Source organism: Anguilla rostrata, chromosome 11 (genome assembly GCF_018555375.3).
Source record: "Anguilla rostrata isolate EN2019 chromosome 11, ASM1855537v3, whole genome shotgun sequence".
NCBI classification, from domain to species: Eukaryota; Metazoa; Chordata; class Actinopteri; order Anguilliformes; family Anguillidae; genus Anguilla; species Anguilla rostrata.
This window is the reverse complement of record NC_057943.1, coordinates 42,301,665-42,315,014: the sequence shown is the minus strand read 5'-3', so window position 1 is coordinate 42,315,014 and position 13,350 is coordinate 42,301,665. Positions and strand designations below refer to the sequence as shown.

The 13,350-nt window shown below is 49.5% G+C and overlaps 1 protein-coding gene across 1 annotated transcript in view; it reads right to left on the bottom strand.

Annotated features, from left to right (window-relative positions):
* Positions 1-10,189: 10,189 nt before the first annotated feature.
* Positions 10,190-13,350, bottom strand: part of st7l (suppression of tumorigenicity 7 like) — a 35,436-nt gene continuing 32,275 nt past the window's right edge. Inside the window, exon 15 of the mRNA XM_064300167.1 lies at positions 10,190-13,197. Within this exon, the coding sequence (XP_064156237.1) occupies positions 13,102-13,197 (96 nt within the window). The 3' untranslated portion in view covers positions 10,190-13,101. The remainder of the gene's footprint in view (positions 13,198-13,350) is intronic.

Genomic DNA, 13,350 nt, shown 5'->3' with positions numbered 1-13,350 from the left:
TTAAATCTAACACTGCTCTGCGTGTGGGAACTTCTAGGTCAATGATATGAATGATGACACTTGGGCATTTTCTCAGGAATCATGGGAATAGTAGTCTTGGACAGGATGTAAGTGTCACCGTGTTTAACGTCACCTGTGTGTATTGCCTTACTGAGGCCTCCAGTTGTTCTGGATCCTCTGTACGTCTTCCATATTGCTGAAACAGACTTGTCTTTTAGATTGCTTCGTACCATGTGCTCAGAGAGGAGATGTCTCCCACAGGCAATGATGTCATCCTCCATCATCCTGGAGAATAACCTCATGCTAGCCAACACAGTGCATATGACAGGATGGGAGAAAATCTATTTCTTCTGGTCTAACTTGGTGGCTAAATGAAACCTCTTATGAGCTTTAGGGGTTGTAGCATTGTAGCACACTATGGGGGCAAGAATTACTTTGAATTCCCTGAAGTGAAAATGTCCTCAACATGTAGAATCCATCACTGGTTCCCCTGATATCAACTGGATTGATATCTGTATGTGGCAATGATGATGGCCTGTAGTTTCAATCATATACAGCCCCCCCGCCCCCCCACCCCACCAATGGGACAGCGATGTTCCATGAGTTCACAGAGTTGCATGTCACATGTTTGTCCAAAAGCGATTGCAGATCTAAGTGCACACCTTCAGTGCTTATACATTGGTTACCTAAAGCACATTCTTTTCCTTATGTCTAGTCATGACTTCACTGCTCTTATTTGCTTTCTTGATTGTCTGTTTTTCATGCATTTCCGGTCAGGTTTAAAAAGCATAATAAAGGGGAAAAGTGTGCTTCTCATCTCTACATAAACACACATACATTTACCCAAGAAATGTTCTCATTTATAAACTTCACCAAGAACCGTTTTATAGAACAACCAGACCATAGCAATTTACCGCTGGGGGGTAAATGCATTGTCCGGCACCAGCTCAGTGCTGTCCGGGAAGGCCCTTGTTGTAAAATAATTACAGAAAATGAATGGACTCAGTCAAATGCTGTTATTGGTCCCAAAGGGCCACTGAGCTTTAATAAGAGGCCTTGTAACTGGATCCTCTGAGCAAGACCAGTTAAATGTCATCAAGGTGCAGTGAAGGTTCACTGCGGCCCTCTTGTCAAGGATTAAAAATAGGCAGGCAGACATTTGATGCATGCTTCCCATTTGTCACAGGACCTGATTGATATCTTTGTTTGACATCACTTCCATTCCAGCATAGCTGGAGAGAGGAGGGCAGGACGGGGGGTCGGGTGGGTCGGGGGGTGTACCTGGCGGGGCCACACGGGGACACAGAGACCGCTGGACGTCCGCTCATAATTTACAGCACACGTGACGGGCAGGGATGGGCGGAGACTGTTCTTCTGCTGATGGAAGACACATCAGACGGGCGCCTGGCCATCGTGGTCACGCTGGGGCGGCTAAAAGCTCAAATAGTCAAATCAAAGGTTGCTGCTCTAAAGAAAGAACATCCCACAGAAGTTTTATGAAGTTTAAAAAACTACTTTACTTACATTGCACTAATTTTACACATTATCTATTAGACCTTCAGTAACTGAATTAGACTGCCCAATAAAAAATAAGTAAAATAATATTTCTAAAATTGATTTATAGTTTAATCTTCAAGAACCAAAGGTCATTTAACAAGGTTAAACAAGGACAGTCACAAGGATGGTAGGTATAGAAAGAAAAACAAAATGGACACACAGACACATAAGGTCAATACTAAAGAGGTGTATGCAGAACTCAAAAGCTGAGCATGAACAAGGTAACAAAGACACAGTGTTTAACAACACAGCGGCATTAGCGAAGTGTATGTTGTGCTGAATATGCAGGTCTTCAGCCTGGATTTAATCATTTCAACGGTCAGTGCTTCCCCTGCAGTTAATGAACTGACTGAACTGGCCCTAAACTGGTGACGCATAAAGCAGTGTTGAAGAAAAATGTCCGGGTAAGCTCACCCTACGGATAGCCCAACTGGGCATTTCGGCATTGAGCTCACAGATCAGCAGTGCATGACAGCACTGTCTGACCCTTGGAAAATGCCTTGGCAGTGATTTGATGGCTCAGGATGAGACAGGAGTCACATCATAAAACTGGGATGGAGCTACAAACGGGCCACTTAGTAGTGCTGTGATTTACAGAGAGGCATCCAGACCCACTGCTCCATTTCAGGACCCAAATGCGGCCGATTTTTGACGGCTCGGCCTGGGCATAAAGCAGACTGCCGATTGTTTCCTTCTTTGTTTCCAGCGGCCTGTTGGATTGCTCAACATTTCTGCAGCCCCCCCACCCCCTCCCCATTTCCCCCACGTTCATTTTCAGAACCGTTGGGAAAGAAGAAAAACAGGGAAAAAACTGGAAGAATGTTTGCTTTTTAATGTTTTCAAATCGTTCCCCAGTGTGAGCGTTTGAGAAGTGTTGAAAATTATGAATGGTTCCCTCAGAAATCACCCCCCCCCCTCGTTTTCTCTCATTGTCTTGGCCCTAGCAGGACCGTATCGACAGTAATCAAGATTTATGAGTCCTGTCTTGTGTCCTGGCTATAAAACACGTCAGCTTGAGAGTTCCTGGCCAAGTGACATCAGCAGTTATTGGGAGAAAGTGCAGCGTTATCTCCAAGCCTCGCAACAGAGTTTCTGAAAAACTCACCGTTCGAGCAAAGATTAGCCGCCTTGAAGTTTCCAGAATGGCAAGAAAGGCCATTAGGGTGGGTGCTAATCTTATTAATGATACTGTTCTGACGCCAAGGTGAGTTACGACCAAGTTTCTTTAACCAATACACTGCACTACGCTACGCTAATGAACCATGCAACCAGGACTTCTTCTCGTAAGTAGGATTCTCTGTTCCCATGCTGGCACACAGAGCCTGGTGGTAATTAGCACAGTCGGACGAACATGGGCTGTCTTTCTCTTCACGGCCTGTACTGAACAGTCATTTTCTCCATGGCAATACAGTTCTTTTATCACTATGTGAAAAGGTCCGGCTCATCGCTAGCAGTTGCAGTGCGGAGCCAGTGTGGAGCCAGTGCAGAGCCAGTGAGTTTAAAGCCTTTCCCAAGACAATGCCAGACGCGAGGGCTGAGGGGCAGGGCCAGCCCGTGGCATAAACGCTCTATGCGGTTGTTTAGGGCCACAACCGCTGGGGGGGGGGGGGCACACGATCAAATGTTTATCTAAGGTAAATAACATTATTTTCGGAATTACGTTATTCATCCCCTATCGCGGAACTAGCGGTATAAATTTTAAACGGAATGGCAACAGAACATTTCATACCAATGTAATGTAAGAAGGATTTTACCAAGCGACCCCCCCCCCTCGCTCGACAGAATCCAACAGAACCCACGGTCCACATTATCCAACAGCACCATCATCCCCCCCACCCGCCCGCTCGAACAGATTTGTCTAGGGCCACCAAAACCCTTCATTCAGTAAGCTTTAGCGCTTCGGAGCTCAATCAAAGTCAGTGATTGGCTGAAGAGTCTCTGCGCCTCCTTTCTAGATTGGCCACGGCTGAAAGGACCCGGGCAGGCATGCTGCCGCGCTCAGCGGAGTTGAAGATGGCCGCTTTGATCCGGCTCCCCCCAGCTGGGTTTAAAGGGGGGGGGAGAGAGGGCTCGGCAGGACAGGACATGGCCTAGCATGTGAGAAATGCCCAAACCCGGAGCGCGAGGGCGGGGGCGGGGGCGATCCCGCGCCGCTGGACTCCGCCGCGCGCCCCCCCGAAAGGAGGCTCGGGTTACTGAGTGGCCTGGCAGGCATGTTTATCAGCAGCCCTGATCTTAATCTGCGCAGGAAAGGGTCGCATTCCCCCAATTCATCTTCATTACCGCGCGCGCTGGCAGGGCAATCCTGCGGCCCAGGGAGGCTTAAACAGGACCAAAACAAAACTGGCGGGGCGCAGGTTACTGGGGCCACCCCCGTGGCCCGCCTGAACCCAGGCTGTTTGGGTGGGGGGTTAAAACAGGCTCTCGCACACTTGCTCTGGGGGACAGGACAGAGAGGATCTTGGGAAGGGTTCCACCACCACCACCACCACCACCACTCCTGGGTATGTCAGCGACACTGAAACCATTTGTCTTTGTTAAGTGGTAGGGTGTCAACAAATACTCCCCCCACGTCTTTCACTTCACTCCCCCGCACACTATCTCTCTCTTCCCCCATCTATCCGTCTTTCAGAACTTGTGTGGTCAGTGTGTGTGTTTCTTTCCACGATACGGGGGACTGTACTATCTCCCAACCGTTCGGTCTGCCTGGAGCAGGCTGTCACTCACACTCCACTGCCAGTATTTATCCTCTGGTTTTCTGAAACTCTACATCACGTTCATTTTATGTTAGGCAACATTTCTGAGGTTACATGAATATTTTTAACATTCTGTAATATTACAGAACATTTTATTCAGCATTTATTTTTCAGAGCAAAAAGCAAGCCACCTTTCCTTTTGCATTTCTTAACTCGGCTGTTAACATCCTTTATACAACAATTTGATTTTGTACAAGGTGCAGTTTTTTGTAGCCAATACTAGTGTTCAGAAAGCCTTTTTTACACTTCATTTTTAAAGTGCATTATTGTGTGACATGCATAGTTAAATCAGATAGACCCTTCATAAGTGTTCGCTAATCGCAGATAAACCCTTTGCTAATACTGGAAGATAAATGGCGAATACAAAAGAAATCACTAAAGTTGGGACATTGGCTCTTCATAAATACTGACTAATATCATATGAAATCACACAATAAGTGTGGACTAAAACCAGGAGATACATGTCTTATAAGCACCGAGACCTCTTAAATGTTCAGATGATAAGTGTTCCATTTGTACTGTATTCCATCAACACTATGTTCCATTCATACAACGTTCCATCCACACTGCATTCCATAAGCACTGCATTCCATTGATACATCATTCCCATCCACACTGTGTTCCATCCACACTGTATTCCATCTGCACTGTGTTCCATCCACACTGCATTACATTCATACAGCATTTGATCCGCACTGTGTTCCATCTGCACTGCGTTCCGTCCATACAGCGTTCCATTCATACAGCATTCCACCTGCACTGCATTCCATCCATACTGCATTCCATTTATAGTGTTCCATCTGCACTGTGTTCCAGCCATACTGTGTTCCATTCATACAGAATTCCATCTTGACTGTGTTCCATCCATACTGTGTTCCATTCATACAGCATTCCACCCGCACTGCATTCCATCCATACTGCGTTCCATTCATACAGCATTCCACCCGCACTGCATTCCATCCACACTGCATTCCATTCAGTAATCCATTCATACATCGTTCCATCTGCACTGTTTTCCATATGTACTGCTTTACATCTGCACTATGTTCCATCCATACTGCGTTCCATCACCACTGCATTCCATCCATACTCTTGTCCATCCGCACTGCATTCCATCCGCACTGCATTCCATCCACACTGCGTTGCATCCATACTGCATTCCATTCGTATGTAACACTGTCTAGATGATATGTATGATGCATTATGATTGTGTGCACTTTGCCCCTGTTGGCTCTCTGTTACACGGCGAGTCTCCCGCGGCCTCTACACCCCCGCGAGGTGGCCGGCTGCAGCGGCGGGGGGTCCCAGGGAGGGAGGGGGCAGATTTATCGGCGGATTAGCGCTAATATTTATGTGACCTGGAGGGCCTGCGGGGGAGCGAGCTCCGGCGGAGGGGACGGTCCGTCAACACTCCCACAGCCGCGGCGCGAGGACATGGCAGGCGGCCGGGGATCAGCACGTAGAAAACCCTAATCTGGAGAGTCCGACGCTGAAAACACCTCTCCGTCTCCCACACTCTCCTCCTCCCTCTTTCTCTCTCCCGCTCTGTCACTGTTGCCGTGAAGGTTTGAGCCATTTCAATCACACAAAGCCCCGCCTCTGGCCCCTCCCCCCCTCCGGCCCCTCCCCCCTCCCACAGTGGAAGGTGTGCAGATGAGATGGGGGAGCAGCGACGTGAGGGCCATTCTCACCATCCCAAACGCCGTGATCACACGTCAGTGAGGAACGTCCCGATTCCCAGAGTACCCCTGTACGTGTCCGAGCGGCCGCCGTGTTAGCAGCGTCCGTTTGTTTAAAGCATCGCCCCCTCGCCCCTTCAGCTGCAAGTGCACGAGTGCGTCTGTGAGCTGTGCGTGCCCACTATAGAGGTAGCAGATGAGGGACGGGGAACAACTACCCTAAAATGTCACAAAATACAGGAAACATCATGATACTAAATGTATCTATAAACTGCAATCAGAATTATGGACATGTAGGCTGCTATACATGTCACATAGGAAATACATGCATGTAAATAGATATGTGGAATGCATACATGTAAATAGATATGTGGAATACATGCATGTAAATAGATATGTGGAATACATGCATGTAAATAGATATGTGGAACACATACATGTAAATAGATATGTGGAATGCATACATGTAAACAGATATGTGGAATACATACATGTAAACAGATATGTGGAATACATTTCTTTGGAATTCTGGGCGTGTCTGTCGCAGTCATCGCCGGAGTGCGGACCGAGCCGGGCCAGCTGGGAGTTACGCGGCACGCGAGGGTCAAACTCACCAAATATTTCACCCGAGAAGGCGCAGACGACGCGATTCCAGACAGATCACAGAGAGGCCTGTCAGCCGGCTTTGAAGATGTTTATCCCTCTTCTGAGTGGGAATTTATGGACGCTTGACAGGGCACAAACACAGGAGACCCGGAGAGATAGCGGGGAATTCCACAGGGAATTCCAGCCGAGGGGCTTCGGGCCCGACGAGGGAGGTGTGGGGACGACGGACAGCGAGGGGTCGAAGGTCAGGGTTAAGGAACGAGCCCCTTCAACAGCGAACGACTGCCAAAGTGGAATCGCGCGCAGCGAAATTCGCTGTTTCTGTTCATTCTTTAAAATACTGTGTATTTTTTGTGAATAAATGGAGAACTACAAATATTTTCAAATTTAACAAAAAAAAAAAAACATGGAAGTTAACACACTGATTCCTTGCATTTTGTGCTTTAAGACGAGAGCTTGCTCTGAATCGCTTGTGTTCAGAGTGAGGTTAGACAGAGATAACGGGTGCTGGATACTGCTCACCCCAGGGGGGACGCCAGATATCGGATTTGTTGGCCTATATTGGGTTGGTTATTTGGTCGTGTTTCAAGAGAGAAATGTTTGAATATGGTGATTTCACGTTTGTATTTACCCTGTAGTTATTGTCCAGCTATGACAAGATGATAAGACTTCCAAGCATCTTCTTGATTTTTAGTGAGCATAGTGATTCATTTCTGCTCTTCAAATGCGTCATTCACTCCATTCAGAAAGAGGATTCAGAAGGGAGATGCATTACATTACAGGCATTTAGTAGACGTTCTTATCCAGAGCAACATACACAACTTTTACACAGCCTTTACATTACATTTCCATCCATTTACACAGCCGGATATAGCAATGCAGGTTAAATACCTTGATCATGGGTACCACGGCAGTGTCCTACCCGGAAATCAAACCTGTGACCTTCTGGTTACAATACTTGTACCATACCCATTATACCACACTGCCGCATTGGGGATGCATTTCAGGTAATATGAGTCAGCTAGATTCCGGCAGGTTGCATTCTCGTGTGCTTAGCTCCCTGGACAGATCGAACCCTTCCACACTGTGGCTGACTGAACGCACTGCATATGTAATCTCACTAAGCTGTGCAAAGAGCAGAGAGAAATCAGCCTCAGGGGGTCTGCAAACCTACTCCTGGAGAGACAGGCTGCAGGTTTTTGTTGTTGATCAGCCCCTAATTACATCAATTTTTTCTGTAAATACTGGGACCTTGGGCTGTTGAAAGGTCCTATACAAATATTATTTTATTATTATTATTATTATTATTATGATGATGACAGGGCTTCAGTATCAGGGCTTCAGTGTCAGGGCTTCAGTATCAGGGCTTAAGTGACAGGGCTTCAGTGTCAGGGCTTCAGTATCAGGGCTTCAGTGACAGGGCTTCAGTGACAGGGCTTCAGTGTCAGGGCTTCAGTGACAGGGCTTCAGTATCAGGGCCTCAGTGTCAGGGCTTCAGTATCAGGGCTTCAGTGACAGGGCTTCAGTATCAGGGCTTCAGTGTCAGGGCTTCAGTGTCAGGGCTTCAGTGTCAGGGCTTCAGTATCAGGGCTTCAGTGTCAGGGCTTCAGGGTCAGGGCTTCAGGGTCAGGGCTTCAGTGTCAGGGCTTCAGGGTCAGGGCTTCAGGGTCAGGGCTTCAGCAGGGCTTCAGTGTCAGGGCTTCAGTGTCACGGCTTCAGGGTCAGGGCTTCAGCAGGGCTTCAGGGTCAGGGCTTTGGCTTTAGAGCTTCAGCATCAGAGAAAAACCAAAAGATCCCGTCTTCTTATTTTACCACTTGATGATTTCTGCGATACTCACATCACGGAAGCCCAGACATGGAGATAACCAGGCGGGAATCAGACCTGGGTCATCTGTAAAAAAAACACAGATCTGTAAAAAAAACACCCGTCCCTTTTAATTTCTCACACACATTACAAACTAAACTGTGCAGAACGGAAGGGCCGCAGCGTCCACAGAATTACCCAGCTTCCTCTCAGTCAGCGGCCATTTTAGGCCTTGGGACCAAGGCGCGAGTACTCTGACCAGCCAACGGGTTAAATTAACCACCGAAGTGCACCGGAGGAACAGCAAACTCTGTGCCCCCCCCCCCCCCCCCCCCCACCCCACCCCCAGGAGTTCTGCGCTGTAGGGGGCGAGCGCAGGCTGGTACACATGGAGCGGCTGCTTTTTTCCATCCCGCGCAGACGAGGCGTGACCTTTCCGAGCCCGCATGCGAGAGAGCGCACACGCACATGCCTCTCACGCTAACAGGTACAGAGCCACGCCAAGCCCGCGGAGGCCATGCCAGACCCACCGCCTCGCACGAGCGGGGACTAAGTGAACCCAGCTTCCAGAACTAGGTGAGCTAAGCGACCGTCCTACACCAGCACACACTTTATTTTAAATAACCCCAAGAACCCTTAGCCTTCTAGACCTCAGCACAAACTCCAGCAAATTGCTGACAAATAGAAATAAACTTTATTTCCACAATTATTCAGAACATAATTTCAAGTGATTGGACGCTTTCAGATAATAAGATGTTTGTCGGAAAATCCCTGTGGATCTGTATGGCGCTTTGAGATATCACTGTCGAGTATTTTCAAATATCGTGGTCTGACTTACATTTGAAAACCTTCCTGTTATAAATTAGGATGGACTACAGGGTCGAGGGTCAATTCCATTTTTATTCACCCTGTTCAGAAAAGGACTCCAACGTAAATGAATTAAAAACTGTGTACGTTCAGTGGATTTGCAACACGGGCAAAAGCACTTGTGTTTGTGTTTGGAGTTGGTTTCTTTTATATATCAATGGATGTGCATAAAAAATAGGCGTTTTAAACTTAATTCTTCTTCCTCTATCAAGAGCGGCTTCAGGCTTTGCAAAGTAATCATTTTTTAGCACTGAGCATCTTAACTGAGGCTTTTTCTGTTCTCAGCAAAGAAATGCGTGTTTAAATATGCTTCATGTACTGCCTGATCTGACATGCTTTGAGTGCGTCAACTGCTGTTCAGAAGCATCGCCCCTGAGACCAGCAGCACCGCCCCTGAGACCAGCAGCATCGCCCCTGAGACCAGCAGCATCGCCCCTGAGACCAGCAGCACCGCCCCTGAGACCAGCAGCATCGCCCCTGAGACCAGCAGCATCGCCCCTGAGACCAGCAGCATCGCCCCTGAGACCAGCAGCATCGCCCCTGAGACCAGCAGCATCGCCCCTGAGACCAGCAGCTTCGCCCCTGAGACCAGCAGCTTCGCCCCTGAGACCAGAAGCATCGCCCCTGAGACCAGCAGCATCGCCCCTGAGACCAGCAGCAGCACATCTGAGACCAGCAGCATCGCCCCTGAGACCAGCAGCATCGCCCCTGAGACCAGCAGCATTGCCCCTGAGACCAGCAGCATCGCCCCTGAGACCAGCAGCAGCACATCTGAGACCAGCAGCATCGCCCGAGACCAGCAGCAGCAGTAAGAGACCAGCAGCAGTAAGAGACCAGCAGCAGCAGTAAGAGACTTTAGCGGGTCCAGTAAACAATCAGGCCATTATAAACAAAGCCAAAGACGACACAAGTCAGAAGAATGCTGTTTAAAAACATTTACTTTGAGCTGCCAAGCAAACAATATCTTTCAAAAAAAATAAAACTAGCCTCCTCGGCATTACAAAACCAAAAAAAAAATAAAAGAATGGCATCTAACACAGACGGGAACAAGATTGGGTTTGCACGAACTCCCCCCGCTCGGCCTTCTGGGAAACGGTGTCTGGGAGAATTTTGAGCCGACGGACACTGCAAAAGGCTGCCACTTCTGTGTTCAGCGACATGCGCACGCACCCTTTCCGGGCTGTGGGTGTCGTGGCAACGCATCACACGCTCATCCCACCACAGCCCTGTCACGCTGTTTAAACCCGTTTGCGGTGGTCATGTGACCTCGGCCCGGCGGTCTGTCAGTCACCCGCTCCTCGGATGGGCTCCTCCAGACAGGACACCTCCCCTGAGGACACCCCGGCCGTCTCAGAGATGATTCACAGGTCATGTGACATCATAAACCTTTTGTGCTACAGTGATTGGCTTGTGTAAACTTTTTGTGGAAAAAAGGTCATGTAGTGAAAATTCCCGCAATATTATCCCTTTAAGGAGTTAGATTACAGATCAGATTAAATATGTAATTAGAAGGTCGATGTCACAATCAGTACAGGCAAAGCAACGGAGTTCTAGAACACTGACTTCGAATTCTGAAAAAACATTTGAAAAAAGCTGCTCTTCACAGGGTTAAGATCTCTCAGAGGCATCTCCAGAGGTCAAACTAACACCAGGTTCACATATGACCACTTATGACCTGAGAGATCACATGACCTACTCTACGAGGGATCTCTCCTGCATCTCGTGCTCTCTCCTCCTTCGTGATCTCTCACAGATCACGCTCTCGTGCAATGCCAGCGCAGGCAGGTGGTTGCCGTGACGTCAAGGAGAGGCACCGCAGGGTGGCTGCAGTTGCACACATGCACACGCACACAGACACACACACACATGCACGCACGGACACACATACACATACCGACACACATACATGCACACACACACACACACACACACAAGCGCATGCACAGATACACACCCATGCACACACACACACAGACATGCACACACAGCAGTGTATATACACGCGCACACACACAGCAGTCTATATACACACGCACACACACAGCAGTGTATGTACACACACACACAAAGCAGTATATACACACACACACACACACACACACAGCAGTGTATATACACACACACACACACAGCAGTGTACACACACACACGCACACAGCAGTGTACACACACACACACACAGCAGTGTACACACACACACACAGCAGTGTACACACACACACAGCAGTATACACACACACACACACACACAGCAGTATACACACACACACAAACACACACACACAGCAGTATACACACACACACACACACACACACACACAGCAGTATACACACACACACACACACACACACAGCAGTATACACACACACACACACACACACACACAGCAGTATACACACACACACACACACACACACAGCAGTATATACACTGGGCCTGCAGGGGAGGCTGTAAATCAGCAGTGTTTTTCTCAGGACTCACGAAGCTAACGGCGGGTGGGTAGCGACCCCATGATTAAGGGCCCGGTGCGCCCCATGAATAAGGGCCCGGGGCGAATCGGTGGGGCAGCCATTCCGCCTCGTCCCGCTGAAAAGCACGGCCCCTTCGTCCGGGCCCCGGGCGGGCCCTGCAGGAGAGACCAGCGCCGCTTCTTCTCCCGCTACAGCACGGGCGGCGTGAGTTAAGAGCAGGACTCTGCACGGCTCTCTGCGCAAGGCCAGGGGCCCAGCGGCGGCAGGAAGGACACAGGTACGGAACGGAGGGGTGGAGAGGAAGAGGAGGGAGACACTGACTGTCGCCGCAGCAACAGGGGAGGCATGAAAGACAGAAGCCAACCTGACTCACGCACACACACTCACACAAACACAGGAGAGAGGCCACACACACACTCAAACACACACACACACACACATACACATAGGCACACAGGAGAGATGCCACACACACAGACACACACACACATACGCAGGCACACTCTCACACAGACACTCATGCACACACACATGCACACACTCTCACACGCACACACACCCTCAATCCCCACCAGCAGTCTCCCACTATCCTCCTGACTCGGTGCTTTTCTCTGCATACGGAGTACGCAGGGCATCCAGAGGCCCCGTACGCAGCCCTCCTTCCTATTATACGCTGGCTGCTGAAAGCTACGACGTCTCCGGCTCACAAAGCCTCGCTACGCCGCCCGCGCTCACGCTACCCGCGCTGGAGACGTGCAGATTCAGAGCGCGCGTGTGGCTATCTGCTCCTCCCGCACCGCTGTGGGTACGGCAGCGCTCGCTCACGCCTCCTGCACACCGCTGCTGCCGCACCGCCCTCTTGGCCTGCGTCACGACCGGAAGCGACATCGTCATTCCAGCCCGATTCCCACGCTGACGCGACGTCAAGCCAATCCAAACTGCCGGAGGACCATTAGTTTGCTAGTTTGTTCACACTTCGAATGCACATGCTCCAAAGTGCGCTAAAACGTCTTTGCTAGTTGCGCGATTTTCTCTAGGGTCTCCGGATGCAATTCAATTGCAATGTCTGCTTTTTTAAAAAGAAAAGATTTACCCCTGATATTTTAAATCTGCCTTAAAATCTGACACAACAAAAAGTGCCTGTCCTGTCTGGAGAAGGCCTGTGTTGTTGCTGGCGGGATGGCGGGACATGGGTGTGTTTGGGTACATTTGGGTTCATGTGTTTATGTGGTGTTGGGGCAGCGCCGGGTGCAGTATCACTCGGGGGAAGACAGAAGTGGCAACCCGTCATCGATCCGAGGGCAGGCGGAGGTCCCAGAATGCACTGGGGTGGAGGTGGTAGGGGGCTTGGGGGGGGGGGTCAGATTCGAGTCAGCTGATGCCAGAAACTGGACGGCATGAAGCTCTCCATCTTGTCCATGACGAAGCCCAGGGGGGCGAACAGGGTGCTGAAGAACTGCGGGAGAAAAAACAAAAACACACGGTCGTTATTCATCCGCCCGACCGCACCGCGGCCTCGCTCCTTACGCCCGGATTCTATAGTCCTGATCAGGGCCTAATTCTCTTACAAACGCTTTACACAAACAATTTACACGACAATACATCATAT